The 23,309-nt window shown below is 46.4% G+C and overlaps 1 protein-coding gene across 1 annotated transcript in view; it reads right to left on the bottom strand.

Annotated features, from left to right (window-relative positions):
- MGAT4B (alpha-1,3-mannosyl-glycoprotein 4-beta-N-acetylglucosaminyltransferase B) overlaps positions 1 to 21,127 on the bottom strand; it is a 47,881-nt gene extending 26,754 nt beyond the window's left edge. The window contains exon 1 of the mRNA XM_018081147.2: positions 21,049 to 21,127. Coding sequence (XP_017936636.1) covers positions 21,049 to 21,112 — 64 coding nt within the window. The 5' untranslated portion in view covers positions 21,113 to 21,127. The remainder of the gene's footprint in view (positions 1 to 21,048) is intronic.
- Between the last annotated feature and the right edge of the window lie 2,182 nt (positions 21,128 to 23,309).

A 23,309-nucleotide genomic window follows, 5' to 3' on the forward strand; every position in this document is an offset into this window, starting at 1 on the left:
AGACCTTCTACCCAGAGGGAAGTTTTGTTACAGAAATTTGACATGTTTAGGTGCTGCCAGGAGAAGATCCCCAGTCTTCTTGCAGGAACCCACAAGCTGTGGGTCAGAGCCCATGGAGAGAGTTTTCCATGATTAAACAGTTGCATCTCATGCAGCCCAGAAAGCACCAGTGCAGCCATATGTCCTCAACAGAAGCATGTGTAGGATGACATCAGATCAGGCTGTCTACTCAAGGAGGTGTGAGGGGAAGGCAAGAGTGGGCACAGAGCTCCAGAAGGGCCATGGCTGCTTGGCATAGGCACAGGAGGGAGAGAGGAGGGAGAGGGCTTTTGCATAAGACAGACCTCAAGCACATCTGAGCAAAGCCACAGCTGGTACTGAAGGAGTTAAACTGCAGAAATCACAGCAAACTACACCAGTGGGAGGGAGGGAGCACAGGGCCTGACCCTGCTCGCTGCAGTGTGGCTGTCCCAGGGGTGCCAGGAGGTCAAAACTCAGGAAAAATCCCACCACGGGGGAGTGAGGCTCAGCACAGCACAGGGAAAACAACAGTGTGACTCACCCACAACACAACTGCCCTTAAAATTTTCAGCACGAGCATTTAGAGTGTAATTGGAGCCCTTGTTCCCTGTGTACAAAGGGGTTTATTGGACTTCAGTTCCTGAGGAGGTGATTTCTGTACTCAGGTGCTGTAAGTACCCCTGATGCATCCAAACATCACTTTGGAAAGGGTCTCTCACCGACCACTGAGGCTGCTCAGCGCCCCTTTGAGTACTAAAAGATGTCATTGAGCAAGTGAAGAAATGCTTAGCAATCAGTTCATCCTTTGGAGTGCCTTTATGAGGCATCGATAGAGCAAAACACCCTGGGTGAGTCCTCTGTTAATAACTTACCCTCGTTCCCAGCTTCCCAAAGCTTCCTTCACACAGATCAGCTTCGTTACCCAGGATCACCACCGTGGCACGGTTGAGAAAAATCTAATCCAATTTTCGTCTTCTTTAGGAATAAAACATCAAGAGCAGGCAGTCAGCCTGCCAGATACAGCAGCAATGTGGAAAAAGTGGCAGCAGAGTTGTGTCATTATTGCCAGCAAAACCATATCTGAAGGAGCAATGGAGATGGGAGAGCTCCAGTGCAGTCATGGGCTGGGAGGAGCAGTTCAAGATACACAGTCTCCTTTGGGGAACTCATTATTTAGTCTTATGGCCATGGAAAAAACCCAAAATGTATAAACTATAAGATCATGACTTTGTATGTAGGTATTTAGGACTATGAAGATACTCCCATGGCCATACCCAAAGCCTAGTCAGAGCAGGGGCATCACGACAGCCTTATAATTCAGCATACTAGAAGAGATATCTGAAGTTTTCCATAACAAACCAGAGTAAGCTCTGCCAGTGCAAAGATCCTGAAGGGACCCTGGATGTTGTCATCAGTACAGGTCAAGTGTTTATTAGCCCTACATTGGTGCAGACAGGGGTAGCCCCAGCAGAGCTGGGGTGCAGTGCCCTGCACCACCTCCTTGGCATGGAGGGTTTTGACAAGGTGCATATTCTTGGGCACTGCCCAGAAGTGTCCAAGCCACTTCAAAAGCCACACTGGGGTCAGGATACCACAGAGCACTGCTTTGGCACTGCCGTGCCCCAGCGATGTCCCCTCTGCCAAACCACCCTCGGCACCCCTGCAGCTCTGGCACCACTCATTGGCAACCTGGCCAGTGCACACTGACTGTAGTTAATTCCCTGAGCATGTTTTCCTGAGGACAAGCCCAGCAGCTGAGCGTGTGTGTGTGTGTGTGTGTGTGCCATATCAGATTTTGGGGGGGTGATGTTTCCACAACCCTTCCCCAGCACAGATTTGGGAGGTGTCAAACAGGCAGCCATGCAAGCACCCAGGAACGGGCAGGACGTGAGTGCTAAGCCCGCCCTGCACACCTGCAGTGACAAATAAATTCTTTGACATTAGACAGCAGACCATAAAACGAAGCTATAAGCACATATCACCGCATATGAAGGGAAATGCATTCTGCTGTTAATGCCCATAACTTCCCTACGGAGAGTAATGGATGCCAACAGGAGAGCAGACATCCGAGAGTGCCAAAACGTGCACTGGGTTTTTTCTAAGCCCGTGCTGGGCACACTACTTGAAATATGGAATGGCTGAGTTCTTTTTTCTCCCCGACCCTCAAGCCAACATAAAATGTCCATGTTTTAATAGTGCCATTAACCATTAGGATAAATTACCAGGGTTATAATGAATTCTCAGAAAAAATACTTGTTTGTTTCTTTGGAGCTGTGTTCCAGTTACTCACCAGGTTGTATTTCAGCTTAAATAAAAAGCAACTCCTATGATAGGTAGCAGATAAGAAGTCATTCTAAAGGATGATGGAGGTCCTTCCCACCTTTGAAACAAAAATGTGTTATTTATGACCAGTGTACTACAGGGCCTGGCTGATCCTCTGGGGCTGAAAAGGAAGAGCCAGATGATCTTCCAAAGGCGACGGGGGAGGAAAAAAAGCCAGTTATGTTTCCCAGCCAGGGCAACAATTTATGGATAGCAGCATTCTCTAACTTCAACTTCTTCATCGAGGAGACGGTACACACACATCTTGCTGTTCAAAGGACATCTTGTGCGTATGAGCAAATTTGTCCAAATCGCTTTGGCTCCGTCCGCGGCAGCATGTTTAGTGTACACTATTTCCAGATGTGCTTTCTATCCCCGTCAGTCCGGCTGCTGCCTCAAGCCAAGGGAGTTATATAAGCTGCAAAGCTTAATTGGATTATTTAGCCCAAATCGTTGGCCGAGAGGCGGCGGGGCCAGGGAGCTGGACGGGCAGCCTGGAGAGGAACTGCACCCACCCTGGCTTGGGGGGAAAGGGAGGGAGCAGAAGCCAGCAAATAAATTAAAGAGTTCATAAAGCAAGACTGGCCTCCCCATCTCCCTCGAATGTTTTCTCACACCCCCCATCCCTTTAGCAGAGGGGGTAGTAGATGGTGTTTTACTAGGGGCATGTTTTCCTATTTTAATGACAATTAAAAAAGAATGCAGCAAGCATTTAGAAGACATGAGCATTTCCTCTCTGCACTAAGAAGCATTTCCTGACTGTGCAGCTCCACGACATGGAATAACACATTTAGCAACTTAGTTTTCCCAAAATAGTATTTTTTTCCCCCAAACTTTGGCTGTTGTGGCAGCTTATTTTCCATTTAAGGGCATAATCCTACTTGTGGGATAACCCATCCCAGCGGATCTTTGCAGATGTAATTATTAGGGCAAGGTCCTAAAAAAGAAAAGTGTTGCGAGTATTCTTGGGAAGAAATCGGGAAAGAGAAGAGTTTCCAAATGCTGTAGCTATCAAAGTGTGCCAGAATGATTTTATTCCTTTTATTTTTAATAGAACTGGACAGTTAAGTCAGAAATTAACACAAATACATAAACTCAGACTAAACTTTAAGCAGGTCGCCTACACCATTGCTTAAACAAAGGGTACATGCACGTTTGACAGCTACTCAAACCTTAGTCATGAGGCCCTGGATGGACTTTGTATGGCTTCACTACAAATAATAATAATAAAAAAGCAGCCTGGCATCCTTCTCTGCCACTGCTGACAACATTCCCACCGCTCTCCACCAGGCAAAGTGCCACGGATGAATTCAACAGATTAAAACAACCAGAACAGTACAACAGGCAGGGATGTGCTCAGTTCTGCTGGAAACAGCTCCACAAACACTGCAAATCACACACAGCACTCGAGAGGGAAGATGCCTCTCACCACCCCAGCTCTGGTCCCCAAAGCATCACAAGCCCTGAAACCCAAGGCTGGGAAGCCCCACTGCTGGCATCCACACTGCAATTCCCAGTGAATATTCCCATGAATGACAAGCTGTGATAACACACTGTGCAGAGTCATAGTAAATAGCAGCACTGACCAAAAAGCTCTTTACAGAAGGGCTTTCTGCTACAATCCCATGATTACCAGTTATGGAAATATTTCAAAAAAAGGCAGACAAAGAGATTTCCACAGGGCACAGTGAGCCATCCAATTTGTGCTGTGCTTGGACTTCGTAAATCAAAATCCAAGCGACGTTTACAGCACTCTAGCTGTTCCTTAAACTTTATTTTTCTTTACTGCGTGCATTTTGTGCCCTCAGTGAGCTGCAGCTAAAGCTTGACTGATGGGAAGCAGAAAGTTGGCTCAGGCTGACTGGTCAAAGCAGCCTCATCTCCCCTCCCCGTTATCTGCATTAAGAGCTTCAACAAATTTGTGTAATACCCAGCATTATAGAAATGGATTTCCAACCAGAAGAGCAGTTGGCAGGATTAAACAAGTAGAAAAGCACATGCACATAAAAAAATCAGGAGGTCTGCACACGAGCTAATGGAGCAAGCAGAAAATCACTGGGCATGCTCCCTGGGCTCTAGGACCGCTTCCTTTACGACAGACAGTAATGTCTCATTACAGGAGAAACAAATACAATAAAGACAAATATTCCATCTTCCCCTGGCTACATTTTAAGTGTTAAGCCAATACAAATTCTCGGGTTATATTTCACAAAAATAGCTACTCAAAAAAAAAACAAAACAACCCTGCTGGCAGCACAGCAGAGCAAATTTCATTTGAAAGATAAATCCTACATTCTTCATAGGCAGATGCGAAAATACATCAGACTTTATCATAACAGCTCCTCCCAGGAGCCAGAGAAGCCACAGAGTAAATTTGCAACAAAAAAGTTGCTTCTTTTCCCTTCTTCCTCTATATTGCTTAACTCAACACAGACAAAATTACGAGCAAACCAACAGTTACTGCGACTGGTGAATAAAGGCCACGAACCTCCCCAGTGCCACTGGGCGCTCTGCAAAGTCACTGCGGAATCAACCCGGCACTTGGGATCATCAGTGAAACACTTGGAGGGTGAAACTGCACGGATGCTGCAATTACTGTCATCACAAAATGACCATTCAGCTCCACTCCTCCACCGAGGCAAGACCGTACCAACCCTCTGCTAACAAACACAGCCTTGTCGGGGTGTCTGGGCACGAAGGCGCCTGACACCAGCCAGCGGCTGCCAGGAGGAGGCTGCTGGCAATTTAGGGAATGCTGCCAAATGCTGAGCTGGACCAGGACATTTCAGCATCGCTGTTTCTGGCCGATAAAAGGGCAAACTCAGTCTACCTCCTCCACAGCTTAGTGAAAACTCCTGCGAGCCGACACCTGAAATGATCTTAAAAGCTGCTCTTCGGTGCAGGATTATAAATCTGGATCACCACCACCTTCCCTCCTGCAGCAAGAACATTGCACTGAGGGGTGATTATCCATTTCTTACCAGGATGGGGCAGGGAGCAAAGGAAGAAGCATCTTTAATAAATTAAATCCCAGCTTGGTCCGAGTTGGCCAATCCCTGCAAAGAACACCCCATGGGTGCTCCCCCAAACCAAGTGAAATTCCCTACGTGTGCAGAAGGTGTTGGAATTGCAGTGCAGACAGACATGCACCCTACCCAGGAGTGCACTGGATGTTTTAACATTAAAACCTGTGATTCCTTACAGGTCTGCACCAGCAGTTCTCACCTACTCCAGTGGCTAGGAAGGGGATGGATTCAGGGATGGGAGCTGAAATTGCCCCAAGCAGTGGCAGCACCAGAGGCTGGCTTCCAGTCTTGTGCCTCTTGCAATCTCAAAAAGACCATTCTGGATTAAAAATATTTTTAATTAGGACTAAATAGTGAATTATAACTACTAATTTTAGCTTTAATGAAATTATGAAGCAGCTCAGGACTTTCCCCTCACTAACTAGGAAAAAAGAAAACAAAAAATATATATCTAAAAGAAACCTGGTGAGCTTGGCAAAGTCTTCCTGCTGCCTAAACCAAGGCTCAGTGATGACCTGAAGCGCAACAGAGTTGTGCAAGGGTGGCAGCTCCTGAGATTTGTAGTTTTGGTCAAACTCTGACTATGAACTGGAAATCCTGCTGGCCTAAAATCCCCTGGATTAAAGCACTGGAGGCAAACCTGCACCAAGAAGCAGTTGTTTCCATGGACTGTAGCTTGGAAGAAGAACTTAGGCTTTTGAGATTGCTTGGGTTTTTTTAAAGTTGGTTTACATATATTTATTCCTTCTATAATCTCCCCTTGCCTTGCATCTCCACTTTGAATTATTTATCATCAGGTATCACATTCATTTGCATACTTTATGAGGTGCAAAACAAATGATTAGTCATTACACATTAGACTTTCCCAAACCATCTGTGCCAGGCTCCACAGCAGTTTGGTTTCGGTTTTCTCTAATACTTGGGGGAGGAAAAAAAAATCCAAGGGGAGAATATTGGATTAACTGGAAACACAGAGTAAAATAGTCCACGTGGTTGTGGATAGCAAAGCTTTATTACTCTGCTAGGGTCGTGCCCCTCAAGAAAGGTGCAGATGATCATCTTTGGCATAATTTAACCTGTGATACAAATCGCAAGCAGCATTATTTCAAAGACTTTTATTTATTGATTAGAAACAAAGTCCTTCTCCTCTTCCTGCTCCCTTCTTGAGTGGTGCTGATTGCACACAACAAAGAGCTATCACTTAAGGAGCCAATTAAGTCAACTTCTGAAAGGTAATTGAATAGCTGGAATTCTTAGTGCACTACTGTACTGCATTATCTTGATTGCAATGAAGGAAAAACAAAGCAGTCAGAGCAACAAAAATTAGAGAATGAGGCTCTGGCCATAGGTAGGATCCGAAATGGATGGTCCCATTAACGCCCCACAAAAAAATTATTTTCTTTCTGTGGTTACTTTTAACCCCTGCTAGAGGTGTGAGAAGGAACAAAAACACTTGGTCCTGTTTCTATTCTGTACTTGGCAGGATTTATGAGGGATGGGCTGAGCTGCTGACGGGTGCAGAGAACGGTGCTGGCCACAGCCACCCTGGCACACCCCACCCAACACCTGGGCATCCTGTACTCGACAAAAAGCTTTCATTAAAGCATTTCTTGTGGCTGGGGCTATGAAGATAATGCCTTCTGTACAGATCCACCCATGCCTGACAGAGGACTTCATGCTATCCTCTGTCAGAGCCATCAACAAATCTCTTTTCTGCTCTCCTGGCTACCCTCAAAATATCTGGAGGATTTTAGATCATCTCTGGGGTTTCCATACCATGGCCTAACTGGGCTAAAGCAAGACTAGGAGTTTGCAAGCTGTTGGGAAGAAGGACACAGCTTCAGTCCCTTAGAAAAAAACAAGCTTAAAAGAGAAGAAAAAAAAGGAAAAACAGGAGGGGAGGGGGAGGGGGAAGAGAAAGAAAGTGATTGTAAGCCTGCCAATACTCAGAATTTATAAATACTAAGAATTTATATAAAATAACTCATTTAAATGCAGTAAAAAAAACCACATCACAAATCGACAGAAGAATCCTTGGAACCTGAAGACACTGTCTGCAGACAGTAAAAATTCACCATCAATTTTTGAGCAACTACTCTAAGTACTCACAGCACCCAGGCTATAAAGCATTTACACAGGCACATAAAACAGAAGCTTTTCCCACAGTAGGAAAAGAGGCGCCACAAAACATAAAAATCCCCCTCTTTCCTCCGCGCCGGCATCAGCCCGTGGTGTGACCTCCCACCCCTGCCCCTTCACTGCCTGGGACCCCACAGCAGCACAATCAATCCACCCAACCTCTGAGCACACTAATGGCCAACTGCTGCTCTCCTGGAGAGGCTCTGGCACTGCCTGCCTCCCCACACATGTATTTTGTCTAGCACTGGAGCCTTGCTGAAGAACATACAGCTGAGCAGGGTGAGACGCTGCAGCTTGGATGCTCTCTCCGTCTGTGCTCCTGGCAGCTTCCACAGCTCGAGGCTCCTTCCCTGAGCCCTGCACAACTTCCCAGCCCTGAATAAGTGCAGACCTCCCAGAGAAACCCAATAAATGCCACTCCTTCAGTAACAAATATGCCAGAGGAGAAATGCAAACCCATCCTTCTGTAGACACAGCTTTTGTGTTTGAGGGGCTGCAGGAGGGATGGTCAGAGGGAGGTTCCAAAGGGATTTATGTACCCAGCAGGTTGGGAACCTCTCCTGTGCCTTAATTTCCCTCCTGTGTGAATGACACCCAGCCAGCTTTATAAAAGGGCTTTGCTTTTCATCAATTCACTTCCACATCTAGGAGTCAGGTGCCACTACCCTCACACTACTGCTCTGGGGCCTCAGGAGCCCCCAGACTGAACAAAAACATCCATTAATCCATTGGAAATTTGGCGGTGCAATGTAATTAACCCCTGAAATACACATAGTACCAACCTTTGCCACTGTGCACCAAAAATATGGCATTAGCAAACAGCAAGTCCTGCCCAAACTTTTGCCTTACTCATTTCTGTCAGTTGCTCCTCAGTTTATTTTGTAATTATATCTGCAATTTATGCTGAAAGACAGGATGCAATTTACAGAACTTGAGCAATTTTTTCAAACTTGAATGGTCTTTACCCAAAAGAAGACAGAAGGAAGCCCAGGCACTCAAATACACCCCAAGAGTCCTGACCCTCAGACGATACTCTGTAAAATGGGAGCTTTAGTTTTTCTTCATCAGCAGACTGGAAGTTCATCAAATACAGCAAAGCACCAGCCTCTCCCTGGCCAGTCTATACTTGAGACTTGTTCTATCTTTTCAAAAGCTCTTTTCAGTTACACAATCAAAAAATTCTGTAAGGACTATATCTAGAACAGCTCTAAAAATTGTTGGTACTTTTCCTGAGAGCTCACGTCAACTTATTGGATGGAGGAGCCAAGAGGAGAACAAATACTTCACGAGCAGCCACTGCATATAAATATTGCCTCTGACACAGATGTGCCATGAATAGAATTGCATCCTCACAGCAATTACTAGTACACTCCAGAAACAAGGTTTGTAGAAGTCAAATAAATAAACAAACGTAGGCTTGAAATAAGAAATTATTTAACTTTCTAGCAAACCACTCCACCTTATAACCATGATTTCCTGCAACACGTTGTGCTGGCTCCTATTCCAGTAACACAGTCGTGTACCTGCACAGGTACAAGGGACACATACAAATTACATCTTGCAAAACAACAGTTGGCAAAGAGCAGGATTTGAGGATCCATTGTTCACTGCTCAGCAGCTACATACATTTTAATTCTGACCTCAAAACACAATTTGGACCACGGCAGATGTTTCCTATAGCACAGGCTTGCTTTGGATGAGAGTTAATTCAGTCTGAACATGGCAGCAATGAAGAAAGGGATTTAAATATTTTCTGCTCATTTTCCAAGCTTAATGTTGCAGAGGTAAAAATGAGGAAGGACAAAATTGAAGGGCTGAATTTGCCTCTCCCAGTCTTGGATTTGGATCCAGGCCAGCAGGTGAGGTTGTGCCTCCCTGTCACCCTGTGACACCAGCCTGTGTTAAAAAGACATAAGTTATTTTAACGAGGTTCTTCCAAATGCACACTGATGTAACTGAGAGGAGAATATTCCTCTAGTTTTAAGCTGCTTAATTTACACCAAAGAAAGGGGACATTCTCCTTTGCAAAACTCCTCCTTCTCTCCCCTTGTAACCCTCAGCAGCTCCCTCCTGCTACCCTACATTAATAAGTAGATCATTACTTCACTGGCCGCACTCAAAATCTTCCATAAGATAAGATCCAATTGCAATTTTACATTCACATAGTTGCCTACACTGAAGAGCCCTGAAATGCTCTTAACGAGTTGTGTGCACAGGGATGGGCTCTTCACACATCAGCGGAACGGGCTTGGGAAGCGACAGCTGCTTCAACAGTGCACAGGCAGTGGAGCAGTTTAAGGGCAAAAGAAACGGTATAAATAATTGAAATCACAGCAAGAAACGTAGGCAGAGCAGAGGGAAAGAGGGCAGCTCCGAGGAAGCTGGCAGCAGGAGGAGGTAAGGACTTCTGGAAGCCAAACTAAACAACAGAGCGTGTATAAAACCCACACCTTCTCACCCCCGTGCTATGCCACACACCAGCAGACAAAAAGTTCTTGACCTTTTCTGCACTGGTTGGCAATTTGAATTCTACCCACCTAAGAGCCCTCTCTTGCCAACATCTTTCCCTGTCATCCTCTCCACCAAGTCTGATGCAAATGACCCCGCCCCACATGTCCCAGGACCTCAGCAATCTTGGTCACCAAATGATGCTGATGAGTAGATGTGGATTTTAAATTCTGCCACTGACAACTGCCTCACCTACATGGGCCCACTTCTCCTAGCCCAGACTTTCACAAGAGGCTTCTCAGTGCACCCAGGGCATTCAGGGCACACAAGAGAGGATCCTCGTCTCAGGTGGGGCCTCTGAACACCATCAGGGGTAGCTGCAGAAATGGCCACCTCTGGTTTGAAGGCTTGAAGAATAACTAACCAGTGCTCTGGAACAACAGATGAGTGCTTGAAGTTTCAATCCCAGGAGCAGAACACCTCCTTTGATGATCACAGCTGCCATGAAGGGCTAAAGGTTGTAATTTTGCCTGACCTTTAACTACTACAGCAATACTCCTTGACCTGCATTTTAGAAGTTATGAACAGCCAACACGACTCAGGCTAAGCGATCTGCCACTGTCTTGACAGATTTCCAAAGAGACATGGACTATCTGCCTTTCTCCGTGTGTGCATCGTGCAAGTCACTCGAGAGTTGTGCAGACATCTGGAAAAAAAACACCATTTCTCTCTGGGTAGTGCTCACCCAAGCAGGAGATGGCAGAAGATGGTTTATAATGCTCCATGGAGGTAACACTCGGCACAACAGCTCCAGGAACCACTCCATCTCAGCACTGGGTTGAAGAAAGGAGACTTCAACTAGCAACTCAGCTAACCAGATGCCTTTAATGAGGAGCAAGTAACGAGATTTCTTAATGAGTCGTTCATTTGAAGGGTGTGCAGTGATACCAGGAACCAGGTAAAAATCCCCACCAAGATCTCTCTGCAAGTCATGAGTGTGTAGGATGAGTGTCTTGCCTTACACAGGAATCAATTGACTTTTAGGGGTCAACTGTCAGACCTCAACAGACTCCTCCTGCAGAATGTCGGTGGTTTTAGGGCAAAAGCCTGCATCAGGCATCACTGTTAAAGTTAAGCCCTGCTCCTAGAGCCCCAGGGGACACAGTTGTGATCAGCAGGTGAAGAAACCTTGATACTGACTCTTCTGTGTGAGCAATTCAGTTTAAGAGCTGCTGTTCAAGAAGTCATGTCATCAAAACAAAAGGTGACCACTGTTTCTGACATGACTTATTTCTTAAAGAACCTTCCAGAGGCAGCAAGGATACCATGTATCCTCTTCCCTACACACAGCCCTGCTCAGCGAGTGCCTTATGGGGGTGTGCCCCAATGCACATCAGAGCCTCGTGCAGCCTACCTGTCCCAAATTTAAGCCTGGCATGGAAGGGCTGAGCTTCATGTGCCTCTAAAGACATCCACTACTTGGGACAGGCAAGTGACAGCTCACAGTCACGTAAACAGCAAAGCTGGTGTCAAGAGCAATTTCCAGTCCACAGCCAAAATGAGCACACCAGCTCCTTGGATTTCAGCACAAAACTGACTCTTGTACCCTCTCTGTGAGACATGAAGGAGATTGGAAACCCAAATCCACCTTGGACAGGATGGCATTTCTTCTTTGACTTCTCACTAAAAGCAAGGAAGCCCTTCTGTACTTCAAAAGACAACTGACCCTCAACAGTGCTGCCATGGCAGCAAAGATGGGAACCCTGTGGTTTCAGAGGGTCTGCCACCGAGGAGCTGCATTTGGGCACTCTCCATATGAATGATGGGAGTCTTTCCCTGACAAGACAGCCATGAACAGCATCTGTCCTCCAGAGTGCAAAGGAATGATGCTGACTGCCAATCCTCCTCTTCCAGCTGGAGGATGGCTCGTGGGCAGCCATCTCGGCTGAAAGTCCCCAGCCCAGCTCCCATTGTGGGACACACTGCCTGGATGCTGCAGCTGGCTCAGGGATGCCTCAGTTCACCTGGTGAACACTTGGTGTGAGGCTGGAGAACAGAAATGACAGATGGAAAATGCAGCCGCCCGAGCTGACGGGGGATAACGAAGAACCAGCTGCTTCCTAGAGGTGCATTTCTGACACCCACCTTCTTAGAAGCGTGTTTTTGTGGCCCATACCTCCAAACAGCATGGGGTCACAGAGAACAGAGTTCCTGCAATGCAAAGCTTTGAACACTTTTAACTAATCCAACCTCATCCAAATGTCACGGTCTCAGTCAACACAAAACTGTTCCTTTCTCTTCCTGCCATCCTCCACTCCATCCATGGGGTGTCCATTAGTTTCAAACACAAAGGCAGCAAAGAGCCTACAACAAGAGCCTCATTAACTGACAGTACAACTAGATTTGTTTTGGAGCATGGTGTCATCCCCCGCACTTCAAGGCAGAGCTCTTGATGGGAGAAAAAAATGGATCAAATTAAAAAATATCTTGCACACCTTAATATTGCATGCAGCTCTTCTGCCAGATTTAAAACAACAGCACTATCAGCTGTAAAAGGGAAAAAAAAACCCAGGAAGTCTCCCAAAACAGTGGACCAAATGAAAGAAGAAAAAGATGAAGGAGGTTTCAAATCCACCCTGAAGAGAATGTGTGTCACAGCTTTAACCTGCTGCGGGGAGGGGGAAAAAAGGAACCAGGATAGCAGAGACCAGAAATCAGATTTATCAGGACCAACCAGGTAGATAAAAGATATGTGATCACCAAGCAAGGATGACTGAGTTGGAATCAGCCAGCTTTGAAAATGTCTAGTCAGCTTTAGCATTTGATACACATGAAATTGGTGTCTGCACAAGAGTATTCTCCTGAAAGGATGGGATTTAATGCAGTCAAGATAATTATCTAGATCCTTCTTTATCCCATTAGTGGTTTTCATTCGCATCCTGGAACACCATAAGCGGATTGTTCAAGAATTATTTGCCATCCACTGTTTCAATCCCGATTGGAATTATCTTTATACCTCCGTATGAAGAAAAGAGATTACATCCCTGCCAGGGCTTGCTGCAATGCCCTCTTTTCTGAGGCGTCTTTTATCATTTTTGTGCTTTAAGGTGATGAAACGAATCAGAAAACAATTGTCACAAACAGGATTTTGCCCTCTCTGTCTCTTCCTTCCCCGCATGTGTGTTTGGGAGGAGGAGGAGATGCTCTTCCCACCACATCCCCTGCAGGAGATGCATCACTGCACCTGCACGGAGATGAAGCTCAACGAGACTTAGTCATCGAATTACCCAGGACAGGATCCAAAAACGCTCCCAGCTTCCTTTTGCACCACGATCCACCAATATAAGAACAAGGACAAAACTGTTAAAACCAATTAAACATATCACTTGATGCATGAGAAAGAAATGGGATTCACTGCACCAGAGATCCCAGGGGCGTAGGCTAAACGTCGCCTCTCGTGCTCCCTAGTAATATATGTCACTGTGCAAACTCCGATGGAGATCAAGCCAACATCATTCAAACAGCCAACACAATCGCTTGCTTTAAGGCCTAAAACAACAAGAAGACAAAATTCCCCTCCCAGCCACTCTAACTGCCTGCCAGGTTCTGTATTAATGGAAGAACTACATCTCTGTCCAGGTATGGTGAGGGCACAGCTCATCTCCCCATGGGCACCTGCGACTCTGCCCAGCAGTGAAAAAAGATGCCTGGATGCCACCAAAACCATCCCTCCTCCTTATGGAAACTGAAGGAGGTAGGTATTCAGACCCGACATGAATAGGAATGCATGTATTTTTTAAAGAATCATGCTTTATGGCTGTGTAATGAGATCTGTAGGAGAGGTATCTCTATAAACAAGATATTAAAAGGGGGAGGAGGGACACAATAATAGCAGGTGCCAATTACTCAGCTCCCAGCAGAGACTTTCCAATTTCTCACCTTCCCCCAAAGCAAGATGTGCCACTGTATGGCAGCACATTCACTTGCAAGTGTAAGACCCTTTTGGAGTGTTGCTTCTCTCCCCCCAGGCAAAGCTCCATCGCTGCTGTGCCCTTGCCCATTGCCCACCAACCCTGCGCCAGAGCTGAGACTAACACACCATGAAATTAATTTGGAAAGTGAACACAACCATATTTTTATTTGACTTCAGAATCTGGCCACTCCTCCCATCAGGAGGAACGGCAAATTTGTGAGCTGAGTGCAACTGCCAGGTTTGCATCCCTGCAAATATCTGCTTGGTTTCAGGAACAAAACGCCAGTAATGATTTTGTTATTTTAAGATGGCGGCATAGTTTCAGACAGTTAATGTCCACCCTGCAACTGGAGCTGTCAGAGAGTTCCCATCCTTTCAGGCAAGCACACCATGGTAATGATTAATATTACAAAAGTAACCCGAGCCTCTAAAATGATTATTTCCAAAATCAGCAAATAATTACCAAGGCCTCAGCAATCAATACCCAAGATAAATAGAAGATTAAATTGCAAAAGAAACAGAAGAAAGTAGTTAATATTTGCCAAACACATGCCAAATACACTTTTTAATGGTAACCAAATACTTCCAGTAAATAGATATTTTAGCTCACTGGAGAGGCACTTTCAGAAAGTAATAAATTAATCCAATAAAACAGACAGACAGGGTGGAACCAGACATTAACGAAACACAAACTGATCTATATGGAGCCAACCCACAATCCATGTCCTAATTATGCTCATCCACCACTCTGGGTACTTACCTCCCCCACCCAGGTCAGCTCTTTAGCTCAGGGAAAATACATGTTTCATGCAGATTCACTGGCACAACAGAGTGGAGACTTTCAGCCATCTAATGATGAAGCTTGTGCTCAGCCAGAATTTGCGTTTCCATTTTTTTACCTAAGCACTTCTTGCTCGTCAAAGTCAGCAAATTAATCTCCTTTTAAACACAGTTTTTGTTTTTCCTTCAATTTATTCAAAGCTGAGGTGCAGGATGAGCTCCTGCTGCCCCATCAGCACCAGCCACCCACGCAAGACGCCTGTGGAAACAACCCCCAGGGCCTATCACCACTCTGGAACCAGGAGGGTTTGTCCTGGGGGAGCTCTATCCTGCCTCACCACCACTCCTGGGACCCAGATGGACCCAGAACAACCCCTGACACCCAGTGCAAAGACCAGCACCATCTCCTCCCCAGGCAGCCCAACCAGCTTCCACCCAAAATCATTGCTTGGACTTAATGAAGCCACACTATTAGATGAGTAACTGGTAAAGTTCTTCAAATAGTGGATAACTTGAACTGGACAAGATCAAGACAAGGAAGACATGTGGGAAGATGTCCATCCTGGTCATTTTCTGCAACATCAAAGGAAGAAGGAAGGGAGGAAACCGAGTGAAACAGAAGGCAAAGAAAAAAGATATCAAAGCCAGCTCCAGAGAGCGCAATGAGAGATGACACGAAAAAGGAATGGTTAAAACATGAAAAGCAAGATCAAATAAAAGATCACAGTCAGGGCACAGAGCATGGGGAAGGGAGACCACCACACCACTTTCACCAGCATTAACTGAATAATTCATTTGACAGGTACTTGTCTGTGGCAGTGGTCGGGTCTCAGAGAGTTCAACCACCACCCAGGTCCATCCATTCACCCAGCAAAGGACTGGTCAAACACTGCTCTTGCTCTTCACATGGGGACATGGCTCGGGGACACTGCTCAGCAGCTCTGCTCCCCTGATGTCTGTCTTCTGGAGAGGGATAAAGAAATTTAGTTCTCCCTCAGAAAACTATTCTAGTTTCTTCTGTGTGAAGTTCTTGGTACTGGCAGGGTTGGTCTCATTACCATGCTTTCAATAAACTAGGCTGTAGAAGAATTTAGTGTTCTTACACAGATCTTAAGTAGCTCATTTATCAGTATTAGAAGTGTTTCTTTGATTATTTACAAGAGCTCATGAAAGCTACACAACCTTTTGGTACCACGGGCCTCCTCCCTAAGCCATGACATTCCTCAGAACAGTGACAATACACAGAGGATTTATTGCTGCCTAAGTACAAGCAGCAACTGACAAAAAAGGGTCTCCAGCTTAAACCAGGTTAAACCTTCCAGAAAGCTCTTGCCATTGCAGGGAGAGAAGAAAAACCGAAGTGCTCTAAGGCAGACTTGAAAACGTGATTAGGATGGTCTAAAAACTCATTGAGGAACAGGCATGGACCAGGCAGCAGCACTGACACAAGTCAACACTGTGCTTTTCCCCCAGTTCAAAATCCATCCCACTACAAACAGCTCCTAAACCACCAGAGCAACAATTATAGTCACAGGTAAATGGACACTGCAACACAACAAAACTCATCAGGAACATAAAAGACAAGTGGAGATTAATTTTTGCCCAGAAGCTTCTTTAAAGCCTAACAATTTACATTTTAATGCTACTGCTGTCCACTTTAATATAAGCAGAAATGAAAATACCTTGCACAAGACATTTTCGTGTGCATGTCGAGTCACTTCAAAATACAGATTAACCTTTAGGTAAGTATTTATCCTGGACATAGCACAGAAGGGATAGAATATTTAAATACTGGGAGAGGCACTCCAAGGCAGGGGCAGTCAGGAGGGAAGATGGAGTTACAGAGCTGTCTCTGTGCATCAGAGATGCATCCATGCTAATGCACTGATCCAGGAGACTTAAATGTATCTTGACACCGGGACAAAAACAGAAGGAGAAGTGGCCAGTGACACAAGTAATGCAGAAAGAGATTATTTAAAACAGGAATCTGCCACTCCCAGATTTTCTTGCTTTGCCAGGGAAGCCTGATGTGAGCTCAAAAATAAACCCAAGAAGGCCATTGCTGAATAAAAAGCCCCCTGCACTGTAATTCAAATGGAGAAGGCAGAAACAATGTATTTTCCTCCATCGAAGACAACAATCCTCTGCCTGCATCAGGAAGCTGTTAAGCAGATGCTTAATCAGCCCTCCCCAAAAAGCCTCTCCTCCTAACAGCACTAACCTGCCCACCCCCGCTGAAGCCCTTTGATTATTTTAATAATTTCCACAGTCCTTTTATTTGCCCAGTGAGTTCTCCCACCGCAGCAGCCACCTTCACCCACCCAGCCCCCCGCCCTCTTGGGCTTTGTCTCATGAAAAAGAAAACTTCAACATTAAAATTAGCATGAAAATGATATGGAAAATCTTCACCTGAAATGTACAAGCATCGTCTCCAAATATTTCTAGGCAGGTGGCTCGGCCTCACCTCTGCAGGGGTTTCCTGCAGAGCCCTGGTGGCTGTGGATGCCTGTGCTGAGCCAGGCACCCCAGGATGGGTATGTGTGTGTGTTTCTTTATACCATGAACAGAAAAACCGGTCCTTTGTGACTGGTTTGGGTTTTGTGAACAGGGAGAACTGTAGATATCACAAGCCTATCTGCAGCAGCTTTGTCCATCTATTGCTAAAGCAATTCCTCCACTGCTTAGTGGCTTCAAGGCTTTCTAGAGATGACTGGCAGCTTCACTTAAACTAGCCAGCTATAGATGTGTTTTACATTAAACACTAAGTGAATAATCAATGAACATTCAGGATGTAAGTACAAATCAATTATTTGTTTTAGATGAATCAAAGGGAATTGCAAATGAGATAGAGTTTTGTTCTGCAACAGAAATAAACCAAGAGAAGTACTTGATCTAATTGGGGGTGTGTGTGTTAACTTCCTCTGACTGCTCCTCTCCTACACGCTGACACAGACCCTGCTGTCACAGAAGCCTGGCTGTGTCCTCCAAACCCCTGTGACAAGAGATGTCACTGTCCCCAGAGAGCAGATGGGAACTGAGGCATGAAACCAGCCAGCTGACTTTTCCAAGACTAGGAGAGATACAGCACAGCAAGGACACAACTCCAAGTCTCCCACTCTGAGGAACACAGGCTAGGAGAAAAACCCCTTCCACTTCCAGTAACTTCAACTCCATCACACAACTGCAGCTCTTACTGTGGGAGCAGCAACAGGACACGGACAAGTGCACGTGAAATACAGGTCAAGAGCCCTGTTTCAACACCTAATAAAAACTGAAAAGAAATAAAACCAGAAATAAATGTGTCTCCAGACAATGAAAAATTTATTTTCATAAAAGCATATCAACAGATTGCACAGTGCCCCTTGCTCTCAAGATGGATTTGGTCAAATCATAGGCAGGATAATTTTGCAGATGCTGTTGCATTCCCAATTCCAATTCCACGCAATGTCTGCTGAGCACCACACAGGCCAAGTAAAGCCCTCAGAAATGCTCCTGCACATCTTTTTATTCACCATGCCTTTTAATGACAGATTTCTAAACTTCACAGTTTCTCAGCCAGGTCCCTGCCTGCACCTCCTCAGCCATCAGAAGCACCCGCTGGGTCTGCTACCGGCAGCTCTCCTCCTGGGAAACACTTCCAAGGGCTGCAGTGAAGTGACCCCAGCTCAAACCAGGGCTTGCACTCACATCCGTTTGGCTGCAACCGGTGCTTAAGACCTCAAAGAAACTACAAAAACCTGAAGTCAAGCTGGTGCAGGCAACATAAATGAAAAAGCAGCAGGAACCCCCATATGCCTCAAGATACGGTTCATATTTAGTGGTACCACAAGCTTTGACTCTGCTGCTTCCAGAGCGGATTAGCGTTCACAGCTTTTATGCACTGTATAAGAAGACTTTGTAAACACACCCAGAGGAACATCCCTCCGGGACAAAGTTGGCTTCCCACAAAGGACACCCCCAGCGAGCAGAGCATCCTGCCACGAGCAGAGCATGCCGCTGCGTGCAGAGCATCCTGCTGTGCGCGGCACTGAACAAGAGATATTTCTTTACAGAGGTGCTGCCTGAGCCTTCCCTGCTGCACCAGATAAACGTCCACACTGCAGCCAGTGCCCCAAAAACGCCAACCACCCGACATCCCATCCCCCACCACGCCCACAAGTCAAGGGAGAGACCCCACGCTCAGATCTGCACTGAGATACCCACCCGGGGTGCAAGTGGTGAGTCCTTCAAGGAGCTCTGCACATCTGCTCTGAAGAGCTTTCACAACACCCACAGGAGAAAGGTTCCCCTGGGATGAGCGTTCAAAACACCACACAGTCACAACCGATCTTAGGGGTGTGAAACCACCACGCAAAGAGCAACCCCACTTTGCAGGCAAATCTGTAGGTACGGAGGTACCCGCAGTTGGGGTTTTACAATGGAAGCCTGGAGCTGGCTGGCACTGGGCAACTATAAATCATTAAAACTTGAGGGGGAAAAAAACTTGTCAGGGGAAGTGTGCACAGGCAGCATGGGGACAGAGCCTGCCCTGAGCTATGCAGCTCTACTCAGGAGGTGCAGTCCCAACTTCAACCTGCAGCATTTCCAAGGGGCAGCATGTTGGGAATCTCCTTAAAATGTTCAACACAAGGGTTTAGAATTTCCTGTTCAATATAAAACCAAACACAAACACTTAAACCCCAAATATCCTGCAGTATTTATGGCTCTGGGCTGCAAGGGGCAAAGAGAAGGGCTGCATAAACAGTACATGGCTGGTCAGTTCGTCAAGACGAGAACAAACATCGTGGATGAGAACTGAATAGTTTTTGTCATTGGAAAGAAAAAAACACAATTTAATTGTAGGTAGGTTATATTGTTTGCCTTCATCCCATCTGCACTTGTGACTTATCTAAAGTCACAAAGTGACTGATCTCTCAGTAAAACACCCCCTGGAATTCCCACATTGGGCACGTTAATGCCCGAGCCTGCCTGTGCCTTCCTGAGGGTTTGATCCTCCACAGTTAAACCCTACAGGTCCAACGCATGACACCAGGTTACAGAAGAGCTTCTTCCATGACAGGTGTTGGTTTTTGAAAGTTAAACCACATTTAAACCTTGAACCAGCAAAGAGAGAATATCAGACTTTGTCCAAGACACCCACCACCATGACGCACAGCACGTGGTCCACCTCCAAACACCCCGTGATGCTGGACACCGGCCGCCTGGGTGACTGGTTGTGCTATTTGAGGCTGCCCTTCTCTTCCCACTCCAGCAGACTATTTCAAACCTCATTTATAATTGGAAAGAGGCAGCATCTCTTTTTGCAGACCATGAGGTCAAAACTTTGCTAATAACCACAGCGCGGCAGAACGCCATTAGCAGGTAAACAAGCCCTGAGCTGGTCACGGAAAAGCAGCTCTAGAGATGGTTTGTTCTGGTTTATTTTCTTTTGATTAATTGTTTTGTCCTCCCAACACAGAGTGGGAAGACAAGCAGGCTCTGCGATACTCTACACGTGTTTTAATATCATTTTATTCCCCACTAGAGGCAATGAGGACACCTTGCCAGCCTTCCCCAGAACTCAACAACATGAGCAGCTCGGGATCACTGGGAACTGTCTCCAGTCACTCACAGGGGATGGCTGATGTTACAGAGGACTGGCAAACACAAAGCCTATCTTTGAAAAATACAGGAATGGGAATAAGGAGGAGGCAGGAAATTACAGAATAATCAGCTTAACTTCAGTTGAAGTGCTTAGAAGACAAGGAGAACTTGAGCAAGAGATAACCCCTGTTTATCAAGAACAAATCACACCAAATTTCTCATATTTCTTTTTGCGATGGGGTGCCATGGCTTGCAGGAAAAGGGGAAGAAGCAAAGATTTCAGAGAGACCTTTGATAGTGTCTAATGGGACGCACCCATAACACAGTGAGGGATGCAGGGGCTGGACCATTGCTGGGAAGACCACCAGTGAAGTGGTCACTGCTCTCTGAGCACAGACCCCACTGAAGCAGGTTCCAGTGGAACCTATTCCAGCTCCAATACCACTTGGTGTTTTCATCCACAACTTGGCTGATGGCAGAGAAAACATGCTGATTGCCTTGGAAGGCTACACCAAGCTGAGAGGGACTGCAAGCATGCAGGAGGACAAGATCAGAATTCAAAACAATCCTGACACTTCAGAAGAAGCAGTCTGAAAAAAAAAAAAGGATGCAGTTCAACAAGGGCAAGCGTGAGGTAATGCAATTTGGTAAGAATAATTAACCGGGCAAATACAAGATAAGGAATGAAAAGCAGGAAAAGTTCTGGAAAGGAATGGCTGAAAGGTCAATGGGATAAAAAAATTAAACATGAGTCACCTGTGGCAAAAGTAAAAAGCAAACAGTGGGATGTATTGACAGGATCACTGTATGTAAAAGACATGAAGTAATCCCTTAGTCTTCCGAGTAAAAATATGGCAGCGATTTCAGTCCTTTATCACAGGCTAAGCAACACTCATCACCGGGGATGATAGTCCAGAAGAGAGTCAAAGAACAACTGCAGAACAATACATGACCTAAAATGAGTGATCAAAAGAACTAGCGTGGTTTAATCTATATTAGTACAGGGAAACACAGTAGCAACTTACAAATACCTACTGGGCTCCTGCAAAGGACAGAAGGAACTTTTCTGCCTGTGCCCAATAAATGGAAAAAAGAAAAGCAATCATAAAACTAAACTGAAGAGAAAGACATTTCTGCTCAGGTCATAAGAAAAATCCAATATCAGGGCTGCTAAATGTCAAACAGATTGTCCGGGGAGCTTAGAGCGTCTCTGTCATCGGAGCTTTTTAAGAATGAATACGACAAACATCTGTCAGGAAGGGGTTGGTTATCAGCCATCGTGGGTAGGGCAGGAGATGGATTGATTGAATGACCTCCCAAGGTCTCCTCCAGCTCTGTATTGAATAACGGTCTGATAGGTAAATGACCATAACAGCCGGAAACCTGCTGTGCTGACACAGCCCGGCCGGTGTTATCTGTGACCTGTTGTAGCGATCCCTGTGTGCAACTGACTGTGGTGCTGTCAGAGGGAAACACCCCAGGGAGGGTCCTCCCCAGAAGGACAGGGACAGTGGTACCCCAGGTTGCTATTTTAGCACTTGCATGAGCAGCAGGGAAAAGCTGTTTGTTAAAAGATACAGGTGAGTCAAAGGAGGACAGACTGCCCAGTGGGGTTGGCCACCCTGCTTCTGAAACCTGGAGGGACTGCTCGAAGCCCACACAGCACTGCACACTGCTTTCACTTTGTTTATGGGAGGAAGCTCTGAGCAGAGCCACTGCTCAGTGGTAACCACAGAGCAGCTCTCAGAGTGCTTCCCTGCCTTTGCACAACTACCATGGTCTAGCATTTCCTGTTGAAAGGGCACACACTAACACCGAGATGTGCAAACACTTTGGCCACTTAAAAATCCCACCAGCAGAAGCAAAACAGTCCACCAGTACCCTGACAGCATCCCTGCATTGCCTGTCACCAAAACCTCTGTGGGAGGCAGCTCTGGTGGGATTTAAACCATGTTAGCAGCACAATAGGAGAGCCCTTCAGTGACAAACGAGGCACAGGAGTCCAAGCTGCTGCCTGTTCGACTCCCGAAGCTGCCAGGATGAAATGGCACATCCCAAGCTCTCCTGCCCTGCTGCCAGGGAAGTGACTGAGCTGGATGGGCTCGTGTCCTGCCCATCAGAGCCAAAAAGCCTTCCCCCAGAGCTGCCCCAGCCCTGATGCTGGCTTTGCACTATGCACAAGCTGCACGGTGTGCCATGGGATTGCAAAGCCACCAAGTCACAGCTTACACTCAGCAAAAGCTGCTTCTCACCTGTAGCAGAGAGATGTTTATATGGCAAGTGGGAAGTGAGAGTCAAGGGATGGTTGGTTAGACCATGCACTTTAATGACCTTTCAAAGTGCAGGAAATGGAAGAGCTGAGCAATTACCACAGCTGTGAGAGGTTGCACACCCATACACAGGACAGATACACAATTCAGAAGCAACTGTGAGAATTGTCCTCCAGGCCAGGATAAGTCTGGTGCACTGCTTGAGTGAGAAACTGGGTGGGGAAAAGCAACTATTATGTTGTCAGGAAAAACCAGCAGTGAGCATCTGGTGATACCTGCTTGGGATTCCTCCCAACTTCGGTGGGACAGGGCTCTGCACCCCTGCTCTGCAGCCACCTACTCAGTGCAAAGCCAGCACCAATATTTGAGTGCTGAAGCCGCAGCCCTCACACCTGTCCCACATCCACTGAAGTTACTGGACTCGGCATTGAGCCACAGGAGCCCTGTGCAGGGAAGGCAGGGCTCCTCAGATCTCCCCTCACTTCCAGTTTGCCCAGAGAACCCCCACGATCCCAGGGCTCGCCCCCGTTGCTGGCATCACCACCTCTCCACACAGATTTAACCCCCCTGGGTTCCATCGCCCATGGAGGTTTCGGCCATAAACATGGGAGCGCGAAGAAGAGCATCGCCAAAGCCAAGCCCAGCACACTCCGACCTGGACGACAGCCCTTATCACCCCGCGGCTTCTCGACCATCCATGGGCACCCCAGGCCAGAGCGCACCGGGGGGACGAGCGAGGACCCCCGT

Source organism: Manacus vitellinus, unplaced genomic scaffold (assembly GCF_001715985.3).
Source record: "Manacus vitellinus isolate BGI_N305 unplaced genomic scaffold, ASM171598v3 scaffold_51_pilon, whole genome shotgun sequence".
NCBI classification, from domain to species: domain Eukaryota; kingdom Metazoa; phylum Chordata; class Aves; order Passeriformes; family Pipridae; genus Manacus; species Manacus vitellinus.